Source organism: Panthera pardus, unplaced genomic scaffold (genome assembly GCF_024362965.1).
Source record: "Panthera pardus isolate Hobbes unplaced genomic scaffold, ASM2436296v1 HiC_scaffold_8, whole genome shotgun sequence".
NCBI classification, from domain to species: domain Eukaryota; kingdom Metazoa; phylum Chordata; class Mammalia; order Carnivora; family Felidae; genus Panthera; species Panthera pardus.
Window position 1 is genome coordinate 101,439,471 of NW_026527013.1, and position 14,950 is coordinate 101,454,420.

At 37.6% G+C, this 14,950-nt stretch overlaps 1 protein-coding gene across 15 annotated transcripts in view; it reads right to left on the reverse strand.

Annotated features, from left to right (window-relative positions):
- ICA1 (islet cell autoantigen 1) overlaps window positions 1-14,950 on the reverse strand; it is a 155,183-nt gene that overhangs the window by 81,786 nt on the left and 58,447 nt on the right. Inside the window, exon 7 of one of the 15 annotated variants that reach the window (XM_019443440.2) lies at window positions 8,744-9,091. The exons of the other annotated variants lie outside the window; for them this stretch is intronic. Coding sequence (XP_019298985.1) covers window positions 9,086-9,091 — 6 coding nt within the window. The 3' untranslated portion in view covers window positions 8,744-9,085. Of the gene's footprint in view, window positions 1-8,743; window positions 9,092-14,950 lie in introns of those variants that run through there. 15 annotated transcript variants of the gene reach the window in all.

A 14,950-nucleotide genomic window follows, 5' to 3' on the forward strand; every position in this document is an offset into this window, starting at 1 on the left:
AAGGCAACCAATGGAATGGGAAAAGATATTTGCAAATGACATATCGGACATAGGGCTAGTATCCAAAACCTATAAAGAGCTCACCAAACTCCACACCCGAAAAACAAATAATCCAGTGAAGAAATGGGCAGAAAACATGAATAGACACTTCTCTAAAGAAGACATCCAGATGGCCAGCAGGCACATGAAAAGATGCTCAACGTCGCTCCTCATCAGGGAAATTCAAATCAAAACCGCACTCAGATATCACCTCACACCAGTCAGAGTGGCCAAAATGAACAAATCAGGAGACTATAGATGCTGGAGAAGATGTGGAGAAACGGGAACCCTCTTGCACTGTTGTTGGGAATGCAAACTGGTGCAGCCACTCTGGAAAACAGTGTGGAGGTTCCTCAAAATATTAAAAATAGACCTACCCTATGACCCAGCAATAGCACTGCTAGGAATTTACCCAAGGGATACAGGAGTGCTGATGCATAGGGGCACTTGTACCCCAATGTTTATAGCAGCACTTTCAACAATAGCCAAATTAAGGAAAGAGCCTAAATGTCCATCAACTGATGAATGGATAAATAAATTGTGGTTTATATACACAATGGAATACTACGTGGCAATGAGAAAGAATGAAATATGGCCTTTTGTAGCAACATGGATGGAACTGGAGAGTGTTATGCTAAGTGAAATAAGTCATAGAGAGAAAGACAGATACCATATGTTTTCACTCTTCTGTGGATCCTGACACACTTAACAGAAGTCCATGGGGGAGGGGAAGAAAAAAAAAAAAGAGGTTAGAGAGGGAAAGAGCCAAAGCGTAAGAGACTCTTAAAAACTGAGAACAAGGGGCGCCTGGGTGGCGCAGTCGGTTGGGCGTCCGACTTCAGCCAGGTCACGATCTCGCAGTCCGTGAGTTCGAGCCCCGCGTCAGGCTCTGGGCTGATGGCTCAGAGCCTGGAGCCTGTTTCCGATTCTGTGTCTCCCTCTCTCTCTGCCCCTCCCCCGTTCATGCTCTGTCTCTCTCTGTCCCAAAAATAAATAAATGTTGAAAAAAAAAATTTAAAAAAAAAACAAAACAAAAAAAAAAAACTGAGAACAAACTGAGGGTTGATAGGAGGTGGGAGGGAGAGGAGGGTGGGTGGATGGGTATTGAGGAGGGCACCTTTTGGGATGAGCACTGGGTGTTGTATGGAAACCAATTTGACAGTAAATTTCATATATTAAAAAATAAAAAAAAATAAAAAAAAAATAAAAAAAAATTTTTTTTGTAAATAAAAATTTGTTAAAAAAAATAACCATATTTGTTAAATCCTAGAATATACAAAAAAAAAGTTTCAGAACTGCTAACACTCATGCTTCTACAAAAAGGAAAATAAACTACCAAGAGTGCAGTGTTTGTTCAGTTATTTACTTATTTATTTATTTAGCTTGAGAGCATACAGTCACAATACTGCATTCAAAAGCTTCTTGAGTTCACTGCCTAACCTCCTCACTCCCTGTCTTCCTCAGTAGGTTTCTAGTACTTATTTGAAACATAATTTGTTTCATTTGTTTGTTTGTATCCAACTTGAGAATCCCTAACCATCTGGGTCTTATTTAATTTACTTTGCTATTTATTCATTCATTTAAAAAAATATGTGAAATAACATAACTCCATAAGGTAGGTCTGTATGAACTGGCATGGTGAGAAGTGCCATTTCCTCCCCCATTCCCTCTCCTTTTCACCCCATTTCCACCCAGAGATACCCTGTAGGTAACTGATCTTACTAGTCTTTTATTTTTTAATTCCTGTGCTGTTTTTTCCTCAAATGATGGGGTAAATGTACATTTTCTCATTTCTCCCTCTTTGTTACACAGAAGGTAACATACTCTTTGCACTTGGCCTTTCTTGTTAATTGTATATATATCCAGGAAACCATACCACAGAGGTCTCCTCATTCTCTTTCACATACTAGTACTACGGGGTAATTTAGTCAACAACTTCCTCTGAATGGGAATGTTTCCAATATTTTGCAATTATAAACCATGCAGTGCTCCACTAGATCATCTTATGTGTATGTATTTGTATATATATGGAAAGATATCTTCAAGGTAATTCCAGAAGTGGGATTGCTAGGTCAAAAGGTAAACACGTGGGTAATTTTGTTAGACATGACTAACTTCCCCTCCACTGGAGCAGTACCACTTGCATCCCTCCCAGCTATCTATGAGAGTTCTGGTTTCCTCACAGCCTTGTCTAGGGAGTGGATGTTACACTTTTAAAATCTGCTAGTGAAATAGGTGAAAAGGGTATCTTAAAGTGGTTTTAATTTAAAATTCTTTCATCATGAGTGAGGTTAAATAATTTTTTGTACGTTAAAGGCCATTTTTATACCTTTTTGTAAATGATCTGTGCATGTCTTTTCCCATAGTTCTATGATTTTTTTCTTCTTACCTTATTCTGTTAATTTGAAAAAGTTCTTCATGGGGCACCTGGGTGGCTCAGTCGGTTAAGCATCTGACTTCTGCTCAGGTCATGATCTCATGGTTTGTGAGTTCAACCCCTGCATTGGGTTCTGTGCTGAGCGCTCAGAGCCTGGAGCCTGCTTCAGATTCTGTGTCTCTTCTCTCTGTCCCTCACCCGCTCACACTCTTTCATCCTCTCTCTCAAAAATAAAACATTAAAAAAGGTTTAAAAAAGTAAAATAAAATAAAGTTCTTCATATATGAGGGACATTTTCCCTTTATCTACAACATATGTTGCAAACATTTTCTGTTTTTCAGTTATCACTGGACTTTGTTTATGCTGTTTTTCTGTATAGAAGTTTTCATTTTTATTTAATCAAATTTATCAATCATTTCTTTGATTGCATCTGGATTTTGAGACATAATTTGAAATTCTTTGTGTATACCCAAGTTAAAGAGAAACTTGCATAGTTTCATTTTTACATTTAGATCCCTAATTTATTTGAAGTTTATTCTTGTGCATGGTGTGAGATATGGAACTAATTTTATCTTTGCCAAATGGCTACTCAGTTGTCTCAGTATCATTTGTTAAGAAGTTCATTTTCGCACCAGTGATTTGAGATACTATCTTTATCATAATGCTAAAGTCCCATATGTACTTGGGTTTATTTTATTCTTATTTTCTATTCTATTCCACTGGTCTGTCTGCCCATTCATGTGCCAGCACCATACTTTTTAAAAAGAAACTTTAGTAAACATGTCTGGTAGGCTAGTTCCCCTTTGCAGCATTTCTTTTTTAGTATTTTCCTAGCTATTCTTATATGTTTATTTTTCCCATATGAAATTTACTATCAGCTTAGTATTTCCATTGGGTTGTTTTAAATTATAAATTAACTTGTGGTTAACTGACATCTTTATTATGTAAGTATTCTTATCCAAAAGTAAAGGGTAGCCTCTGTTTGGTCAAGTCTACTTTTATATCTTTCAGGGATGTTTTACAGTTCTCCTTATAAAAATTTTACATATTTCATGTTAAATTTATTCTTAGGTATTTTACCTTCTTTTTAAAAGGGTTTTTTTCTTTGTACATTCTTTTGTAGGCTTCTGCTACTTTATTCATTACTTGATTTGATTTTGCCATTGAGTCTTCAGAACTTTCTAAGTCCATGATGATATTCTCTGCATATAAAGATAGTTTCACTTCTCCACTTTTATGCCTCTCATTGTTTCCCTTGTCGACTTGCATTGGCTAATACCTCCAGTACAATGTTAAATGGTAGTGAGATAGTGGGAAATCTTGCTTTGCTTCCAATCTTAATAGAAGAAATATTACTAGTGTTTCCCCACTAAGCTGGCTTTAAGACTAAGGCATATTTATACTTGATCACATATCTATTCAGAAAATATTAATCAATTCCTTTTCTTTAAATAACTATCAGAAATGAATGCTGAAAACAAAGAAATGAATGTTCAATATGTAAAAGGTTTTTGGAATCTATGAAGATAATCATATGATTTTCTTCCTCAGATTAATATGGTATATTAAATTCCTGGATTTCCTCACCTAAAACCATTTCTTGCATTCCTGGAATAAATCCTATCTGGTCATAGTGTATTATTTTCTTCATGTAGGATCACGATCTATTCTCTAATATTCTACTTAGAAAATCTGCATTAATATTCATAAGTGATACTGGTCTATAACTTTTTGTACTGTTTTCATCAGGTTTAGGTATGGATATATAGTTGCCTAATAAAAAAAATTCAGGAATTTTCCTCCATTCATAATTCTGGTGAATAACTTCTATAGCACTGGGACTTATTTGGTCTTGGACGGTGTGGCACTATTTCCCTGCAAAACATTATGGGTCTGGTGCTTTTCTTATGAGGTAGTTCCTTGATAACTTTCTCTATTTCTTCTAAAGAATTTTTCTGTATAAGCTTTCCAAATGGGATGAATTTTGATAAACTATTTCCCTATGAAATTATCTATTTCATTTAGGTTTTCAAATTTGCAAAGAACTACATTTAGGTTCTTATGATATTTCCAAATTCTTCTGATTCAATAGTTATTTCCCTTTGTTATTTTTTTTGAATTTATTTATTTTTGAGGGAGAGAGAGAGACAGAGCATAAGCGGGGTAGGAGCAGAGAGATAGAGGGAGACACAGAATCCCACATAGGCTTCAGGCTCTGAGCTGTCAGCACAGAGCCCAATGCAGCATTCAAACCCACAAACCATAAGATCACGACTGAGCTGAAGTCAGATACTTAACGAACTGAGCCACCCAGACACCGTTCCCCCTTTGTTATTTCTTGTTTGTGTACTTTCTCCCTTTTCCCCTTGAGTTAGCTAATGGTGTATTTAAATAATTTATTCATTAGACTTACTTCTTCTTCTGTTTTATGCCTCAATTTATATGTTATTTTTATCATTTCTTTCCTTTTGCTTTATTCTGGTTTATTTCTTATTCTTTTTCTAGATTTTTAAGTTGAGACTTTAATTCATTTATTGTCATCTGTAATTTTTATTAAGTGTTTAAGGCTTTCAATATTCCTTTGGTCATTGCTTTATACATACCCCAGATTCTGGTGTGTGGCATTTTTCATTATGATTTTTAGAAATTCTCTAATTTCAATTTATGTAGGATCTTTTTTTAGTCAATCTTTCAGATGCACTTAAGAAGAAGGTATATTTCTTATTATCTGGCTATAAAGATGATATATACCCTTATTGATTACGCTATCTAGATTGTCTAGATCTTCAATATCTTTTTTTTTTTTTTTTTTTGGTCTATTTGTCTTATACTGAGAGTGGTACATTAAATTCTTCTATTAGGAGGTGTTTCTTCCGGTGTCTCCCTTGTATCTCTTGTACTTTTTGCTTTATAAAAGTTGCTGCGTTATAATTTAGTACATAGATATTCATAAATATTATCCCTTCATTGTAAATTGTGGCTTTTAGCACTAAAAGGTATTTTTTTTATATTTAATGCTTTTAAAATCCTGTATCTCTGATATCAATATTGCTACATCTGATTTTTGTTATTTCCATTTGCTTGTTATATCTTTGCTTATTCCTTTTTTTTTTTTTTTTTTTTAGCCTTTCTTAATTTTATTTTGGATACAGCCTATTTGGTTGAATCTTGCTTAGTGAGTTCAGCTGAAAATTTCTCTTTTTAATAAGTGAGTTAAGCCCACCAACATTTATGGGCTTAAGACTGACATGAAAAGACTGACATGTTTGGGTCTCAACTCTGTCATATTTTGGCTTATAATCAATAGGAGAATTACATTTTATTTTATGTTTTATTTTTCTATTGTGTATTAGTTCTTTAACTTGATTTGATTTTTTAGCTTAGTGAAAGTACTCTATATTATACTCTAATGGTGTATCTATGATATTATACTTTTGTTAAAACCTATATAATCAATAACACAAAGAGTGAATCTTAATTTACTACAGACTTTGCTTGACAACGCATTCATGCTGACTCATTAATTATGTACCACACTGATATGGTATATTGATCGTGGGAAAGACTATGTGTGTGGTAGAGGGAGGAGGTATGTGGGAATTCTCTGTACTTTTGGGTTAATTTTACTATGAACCTATATCATGGGCATTAAAAAAATGTACCTGTGGGGTGAATAAAACAGAGATGATAAAGATGAAAGAAGAATGATACAAACTATGTTTCAGATTCTTTAAAAAATTATGTCTACCATTTTCCAACCACAGTAAAAAAGAAGGAAGAGGAAGAGGAGGAGGAAAAGGAGGAAGAGGAAGAGGGGACAAAATGGAGTCTTCCTATTCAGACTGAGCATGAACCAACCTTATGGAGATTTGTAACTTTAGATAAGCTGTCAGTTCACTAGCTGACTAACTGGCATTTGCACTGAAAAGCTGGAAAGCTGTGTCCACCTGGGGGGTGGTGGCAAGTAAATTCCAATCCAGTCTTTTGCTATACTAGGCTCTGGGAAACATTCCTTTATAGTCTACACAAGTATTTCAATATGGTTTTAAGTTGTGCTGAACAATGGATTATCAATTGTGTTCTCCACCAGGTGTTGGCAAAGCATAAACTCAAATAATAAAGGCATCTGCACCACTGTCCAGGCTTCTTGAGCACAGCTGGTCCCTACCTTACCAGCCCAGAAACAAGAAGCTGTAGTCTTTAAGGAACTGATATGTGGAGTGCAGCTCACAATGCTGCCTCTCTCATTTCTTTCCCTTTTGGCTTTTAGTTAATAAAATCAATTAACATTATACTAGAAAGAAAGCATCACTTTGTCTCATGCTGGGGGGAGAAGCCCCTTAGTTTAACAGATACGTTATTAAACATTTTGTGGAAAATGTTATGAAAGAAAACTAATTGTTCTTGCCCCTACTTGATAAAGTTTCATCTTAGACAATGCACTAATAAGTCAATTAAACCCAGCTTTTCAATAATGCCACACTTCCTTTTAGAACTTTTCATTTTTGGTTGCTTGTTTGAAATGCAAACTCAACAAATACATTTACAATCCTCCCCCTCCCCCCACTGGCCTTCCGCAATAGAGTACTGTTCCCTGTTATATTTGTAAAGTTATTCTGAATTAATACATCAATATTTTCATATCAAATTTTATATTACCATGAATCTCTTTGGAGCTATTAATCCATATGTGTGAACAGGCAATTATGGTGCAATACAGTGATAACAATAGATGCAAATTCAACAAATATACATAGCAACAAATCAAGAGCCTGAAGGCACATTAGCTGACATAAACTACCTCTATCTTTGAGGCGTGGATGCACCTTGAAGAATGAATAGTTAGAAAGTAAAGAGATTTCTGTAAAAATCATGCTAATTAATTTCAATAACACTACACTTCAAATTTATAAAACGTTTGTGGATCAGTTTTTTTTTCCTTCTTAAACTACCAAATTGCCTATAGTCTATTTAAGGGACTGTTGGGGAACACACTGTTTTTTGGGAATTAAGCTAAAAACCAGCCTGTTTAGGGTTCATAGGCCTCGGGCTATGAGCACAAAGGGTAGGCAGAATTCAAAACAATGACCAAAAGGAACCACAGAATTTAAGAATAGAAGCAGAGGTGGATTTATATGAAATCAAGAAAGCTTGAGTTTCAGGGCCCCTTCTAAGACCTTGTACCTGATTTCATATTTTTTTTTTCCTAGAGAGAGATCCAAACATGTAAGCCTAGGGTTATAAAACTTGGATCTGCCCTGAATGGAAGTACAGTCCTTAGAAATCACTAAGATGGACTGTCTGATTTTTTTACAGATGAAGAAACTGAGGCCCTGAAAGGAAAACATGCTGAGGTCAAAGTGTGGATGTTTATCATTAATTAAAAGTCAGCTTTCCCTTGTATTCCCTGTAGGAAAGACGGCATTGTGCTACTTGGTTACCCTGCAATTACTGTCCTTGCCAGGCCCACAGGCTTCTTCAGAGGGGATCTGCCCCACCCACAGCCTCTGCTGAAGGAGAAACCCTAGCTTATTCCCTGAGGAGTGGCTTGGTGGTTTACCCTGTGACCCTGTCCCTCACCCCCACCTCCATTCCATCAACACAACTGATTAGACCTGGGGTTGTCACCTGACCCAAGGGAGTCATTCCATCTGGGTCAATGACCTGTGAGGTCATCTGGTATAAAGAGCTCTGCTCAAACATAAAAGACATTGATGAACTAGCCCAATCAAATTCTTTATCCTGGAAATTTGAACTGGGGAATATGGAAAGAAATAATTAGCAGTGGAGAACTAAATAAGACCCAGACTCAGAGAGTGGCTAGGAATCCATGAGTTCTGTCTGATGACAGAGAGAGATCAGCCAGTTTTCAAATCCCGAGGTGCCCTCCAGTTCTAGAGCCTTTGAGGTCTAGTTGCATTATTCTCCCCGACAGGCCTGGCATGGTAGCTGCAACATCTGCCTTATTTCCAAGTTCCTCCTTATTCCTATCCCCACTGACTACCACTCCTCAGATAGCATCCCATCCTTGTGTAAAGTGCCATATCAGCAAAAACTCAATTCCATGTTTTTGAAAGCCTTGATAGCAAAAAAAGAAAGGGAAACAACATTGAAAGTGACGTCTGATTTCATCTTTGAGGAGAAATTGCTTCTTTGTTTTCAGGAAAAGCACTTTAATAGGTCTTAGACTATACAGAAGCAAAGCCAAGAACATTGTGAAAAGGAGGCAAAAGTGAGGGAAAAGGCAGAGCCAAACAGCCCTGCATTATAAAATACATGCTAATCTTTCTAGCAGGTGAATTGTCTCTTCAAGGCTGTCTTCCTTTAGACAATAACACTTTAATCTTCTCTGTGAACCTCACCGTGGAGCAAGATGGGCCACTGGCAATCCGAGGTGAGAGACCCTCTGGGTATGAAGGAGTCATCCTCCAGAAGTAGACTCTGAAAGTACTTGGGTGATGAAACACTGATACATTAGGAGTCACACATCTGTATTATAATTCTCTTCCATTACAGGATGACAAAGGGATGGCCTGCAGAAAGTGGTTTGGCAGACTGGAGGCTGAGAGCTGACTGAAGACGCAAGTAACAGTCACAGTAGAATTGAGGAACACAGCATTCTTGAAAGATTCTTAAGAATGACTGAGCAGGGACTCCTGAGAATGTCCTCTATCTCTAGAAAAAGTAGGAAATGGGCTTGGAACATAATTATTTGATTGCCAAAGTGAAGCATAACCATTGTATTCTAGAAATGTATGGGACACCTGGGTTTCATGGATTTCCAAGAACCTCACAATGCAGTAAGTAATTATAATCATCACCTACTGTTACCTGGAGAGTTTTAGGTATGAATAAATGCATGTATATATAAGGGATTCTAAATACATTTGCTGTAAGCATCTTTGCTGTAGACATCTTTGCCACAAACATTTTTTGCTGCAATCGTGTTCACTGCATAGCTAATTGGTCATAAGCAATTTGTCATGAAAGAGAAAAAAATAACCGTTCAACAGTTTAATTTCATTTCTCCATTGATGCAGTATTCCCATTTTTATATTATATAAATCTTAGTCCTCACAATGGTCTGTACAGTAGAGCAGAGTTTTGAACCCACATTTCCCATAAACTTTGGAATGTCTATCACTGGATATTTGACAAGATGCCAAGAACAGCAGAGTAAAAGGCTTTCACAATGCAATACAAAGCTCAATTACATATACACATCCTAGTATTTGGAAACTGATACTTTTCCAAACAAAGGAAGAAATTTTAGCAAAAAAAAAAAGAAAAAGTGAGATGCTAAATGAGGAGGCAAATCAACAAGCACAAAAAAGAAGAAAGTATAATACTATGAATACTATGAATGACTTTGAAGACAAGTGCTCAGGAACAATCCACAAGATAAAATCAGACATTTGTGCAGGGTTGCCATGCATCTACAGCAAATATTCTGAATGTGTTCAAATATGGTGTTTCATGATGAAATCTTTTTAATTTTGTTATTCATTTTTCATGTTTCATTATGTCCTTTTTACTAATGTATATAAAGATTATTGCTTGTGGCAAAGATACCTATAACAAAGATGCTTATAGCAAAAATACCTAGGAACCCTTTCTATATACGTTTTCATTATGTCCCTCTTTTATTTTTCATGATTTATCTTTTATGACAAAACTGCCTTGTGACCAGTTAGTTATGTAGTGAAAATACTTGTGGGGGCGCCTGGGTGGCTCAGTCAGTTGAGCTCAGTCAGTTGAGCATCTGACTTCAGCTCAGGACAGGACCTCGCAGATCGTGGGTTCGAGCCCTCTCTCTCTGTCCCTCCCCTACTTGTGCTTGGTCTCTCTCTCTCTCTCAAAAAAAAAAAATAAACAATAAAAAAAATTTTTTTTTTATTGTTTATTTTGTTAATGTTTATTTATCTTTGAGAGGGAGACAGAGACAGAGACAGCATGAGCCTGGGAGGGGCAGAGAGAGAGGGAGACACAGAATCTGAAGCAGGCTCCAGTCTCTGAGCTGTCAGCACAGAGCCCGACACTGGGCTCAAAGCCATGAACCAGGAGGTCATGACTTGAGCTGAAGTCAGACGCTTAACCAACTGAGCCACTCAGGTGCCCCCCCCCCCAAATTTTTTAATAAAAAAAAAAGAAAATATTTGTTACAAAAATGCTTGTAGCAAAGATGATGTCTATGGCAAAGATGCCTTTAGCAAACATACCAGACATATATAACAATTAAGTACATGCATCAATGTTTTTTATTATTGTTTTAAACAAGATCAGACACTGATTCAAAAAGAACTAAATAATTAAGAAAGTTGGCTAATTTCAATGGGTCTACGAAGTTCTTTCCAGTTTCCTGGTCATTCTCAGCATGTTGCCCCTAACATTAACTGGTACACTTCGTGGTCCCAAGAAGGCTGAGGCACTTCCAAGGGTCACATCCAGACATGATAATAATACAGATAAATACAGAAGTGATCTTTTTCTGAGTATCTTTCTTAGGAGCAAGGACACTTTTCCCATAAGGCTCGCAGCAACCTAATCAACTTCCTCTCACCTTTCACAAGCCAGAACTGGGTTACCTATATATATTCTAAAACTAGTTACAGAGGATGGAATTTTCAAGACCATCTAAGACAGCCTCCAATGTGTTCTCCAACTTGTACACAGATCAGAATCACCTGGAGGATCTTATTAAAATACAGGTTGCTGAACCCCACTGCCCAGATTTCTGATTCAATAGGTGTAAGGTAGGTTTCAAGAATCTGCATTTCTAACAAGTTCCTAGGTCATGCTAACGCAGTTGGTTGGGGAGCACACCTGGAGAACTACTATCTTAGAGTAAGTAGGGGTAGTTAGGCAATTCACCAAAAATGTCTGCTGTAAGATACAGCTTTATCAGAAGAGTACTGCATATATTCCGGAATAACATTTCTATGAATCTTCTTTTTGAAAATTAAAGTTTCTGTAAGTTGTGCATGTGACAAACAATACTGATTGTGGTGTACCACAAGCCAAAATATGGAAGTAGAATACAAGCTAATGGCCTAGGGCAGAAAATGTGGTTTGAGTAAATGTCACCCATTGTCACAAACATCCACCCATCCTGCCCTACACACTGTGCTACTCCACACCCCTTCTCTTGCATACTTCTACTGTTTCAAGGATGTGGCAGTATCAACCAACTACCTGCTGAAGTGGTGTTGACCTCAGGCCATCTCTTGGCAGAGGAGACAATATGAGTGTAAGAAACAGCTCATTGTTTGGAGGAAACTAAGCCAAGCAGCTTGATGCTTTTGCAGCATAAAATATGGGGCTGGAAGTGGTGTAAGGCAAGGCCCTCGATTTGGACAAGAACAAAACCACAGAGGGCTTTGTGGGATGCTGAGGAGCTTGAACTCAGTCCTGTGGCCTCAGCAGCCACTGAACAGAGAGGTGATGTGGTTAGATTTTGGTTTCATTTAGATCACACTGGTTGTGTGGAAGGCAGACTTGAAGCAGGGAGGCATAGTGGAGACTGGTAGTCCAGACCGGTATCAGTCACAAGATCTGAAGGAGAGCTGAGACAGTAGGCTTACAGAAGACACAGATCTGGGAAATATTTAGAAGATCAAAATCTACAAATCTGGTCATCTGTTAGATACAGAAGGTACAAGAAAGTACGGTATCCAGATATTTCTTAGACTTTAAGCCTCCGTGAGAATAAAGAAGTGAATTATTATGGGCGTGGTGGTAAAGGGTGGTGATACAGGGGCACAGGGAGATGGTTTAAAGTGCTGGTCCCTCTCTACATGAAAGTTGGGCATATTTGGGTGGGTTTGAGGGAGAGGACTATACTAGAGATAAATATTTTGGAATCAACTGTAGTTAAATCAGGAGCATGAACAGATTACTCAGGAAAAGCATGAAAGTTAAGAAGACTATTTAGCTAAGGATGTGACCCTGGGAAAGTCCAACATTCACATGGCCTGCAAAGGAGCAGGTGGCAATGAAAGATAGCAAAGTTCTGAGGAAGACTAGGGTATAGAATATCAGAGTCAAGGTCACAGAGTTTGAAGCAGGAAGGAGTGGTTAACATTGTAAAACTGTAGAGAGGAAGTTCTTTAAAGTCTGAAAAAAATTTGACAGGATTTGGATTTTGGGAAGGCACAAACATTCCAGGAGAGTATCTGGGCTGAATTATAAGACTAGGTAAGTGGAGATTTTTTTTTTTTTTAAACAGTTTTGATGAGAAGGGCATGGAAAGAAAGCAGGGAGTACTCTTTGAAGTAGGGGGCATGGTCATGGGCTCAAGGTGAGGGTGAAGGATTAAGTTGAGGCGGGTTATGAAGGTTTGGGATAGGCAGGAGAGGTAACTATCCTTTAGATGTTCTCAGAGAATTGCCCCTGTCTGTACCTGAGGTTCTTTCGTTTTCTAGAGCTTTTGCAATCACCGATTCAGTGGCACATAATGTGTGTGCCAATGGATGTCAGGAAGATACCTTTGAAAAATGTTTAAAGGAGCTGATAGGTATATGCGGCCGAGTGTATTTTGCACAAATGGCGACAGCAATATTTTCAGTCCTAAATGGGAGAGACTTTGTAACTAACTGCCTTAATGAACGGAATGAGGAAATGATGCTATGTGACTCCAAGACAGAAGGCAATACAGCTTCCAACTTGCTCTTGATGTGGGGTTGCTACCACGCTGTCAGGAAGCCCCAACTGCCCACATGTCTAGTGGTTGATGCTGGCTGCTGGCTAGGTTCCAAGGGCAAGCATCCCGAGAAAAAGAGCCAGTTTGAAGCTGTATTGTCCTTTGCCTTGGAAGTCACAAGGGGTCATTTCTGTGCCCTGTCTGAATTCCTGACCCACAGAACCTGTGAACATGATAAATGGCTGTTTCATTCTACTAAGTTTTGGAGTAATTTACTCAGCCATAGTAACTGAAACAGCATCCAAATATCCATTCAAGTGAGCATGAATATTAGGGAGAAACAAGATATTCCTGTATCCCAGACATAGTCCAATATGGAGGTTATTGTTCTGATCCCTCTCGAATTCAAGATAATAATTTCACACACTTCCTAAATTTGAACTTAAATGTACCCTAAATGTCTATGCCTAAGCCATTACTTTATCTCTAAACTGGGATAAAGGGTTTTGTTTTGTTTGTTTTTGCTATTTCTGTATTCATAGTAATTAGTATTTTATCACATCTAAATAGCTTTCCAGTGTGCTAGCCTACTTTCAAAAATAATTTATTGAGTCTCTATACTACCTTTTCCTATCCTTGGGCATTAACTTAGACATACCCACACAGAGGGTTTATTTTTAAAGCAAGCCTTACCTCTGTAAAAAATAACAGAGCTGAAATATTTTTCAGATCATTAAGAGAAAAAATAATTAAAATCCTCTCAGTAATTTCCAAGAAATAGCCAAGCAACATCTGAGAAAACACATGTACATAAAACTGTATTTTACAACACTGACCATGATTTCTATTTAATTTCTATTTTCATATTCTGGAGCTCAAATGCAGAAAATTGAGATAATCATGTTTTTCAGTCTTAGGGACATTATTTCTTTTCTAGTTTGGACTGAGTACATTGAAATTAAAGGAAAAAAATACAAGATACTTTTTTTGCACTACTGAGTAAATACTGAGAAAGCTTATCAGCATACTTTCTCCTCCCTTACACCAACCTTGACTTCACCAGAAACTCCCTACCTCCAAAATCGCCAATTAAATTTCATACTCTTTGATTACAGCTTCCTATCCTTGGGACTCACTTTCTCAGAAATCCCCAGTATAATAGCCAAGGTTTCATTCTCACTGATAGTTCAGACCCACTAACCTCCTTCCTCATTTTCCTCCTCATCTAGCTTGTACTCTGTGGGCACCATCTCTTTGGCTGATATCATCAGCATTTCTCATGTCCACTCTCATTTCTCATGTCACATTTCTCATGTGACATTTCTCATGTCACAACTGCCTGGAAAACTCCAACAATGGATGGATCTAATCACCCACCTTCTCATGTCTGTGCCTGCAGTAACTTGTATGCTGCTGAAGAAAAGTCACCCATGGCGCAGAGTGGTATTATCCTATAAGTGTGTGAGTGCCAATACAAGTATCCCAAATGGTGCCTGTGTGGGACTTAAAATAAGTCCCTTCCTCAAGACACTTCACTTCTCTGTCAGGAAGCTGGGGTGATAGCTCAGTTTTTTAAGAACAAGATACTTTACTGCCCTCTGCCAGTAACCTGTCATAATATGTATACAAACCTATGCTTATGATGTGAATAGCGCCCCTCTTGGGCATGACAACTTTGTACAATGCACAACCTACAGAGCTATACATGATGGCCCTGATGACTACTTTCAACTAGGCATTCAAGACACTGAATGTTTCTTTAGTCAAATACGTCATGCTTGTCCTATCTTCTCAAACCCAACTCTTCTTTTTTCCCTTTATTCTCAGGGGATGTATATTTCTCATACTTCAAGGAGAAAACTGGAGCCATGATATGGGAACTTCCTAATTTTCCT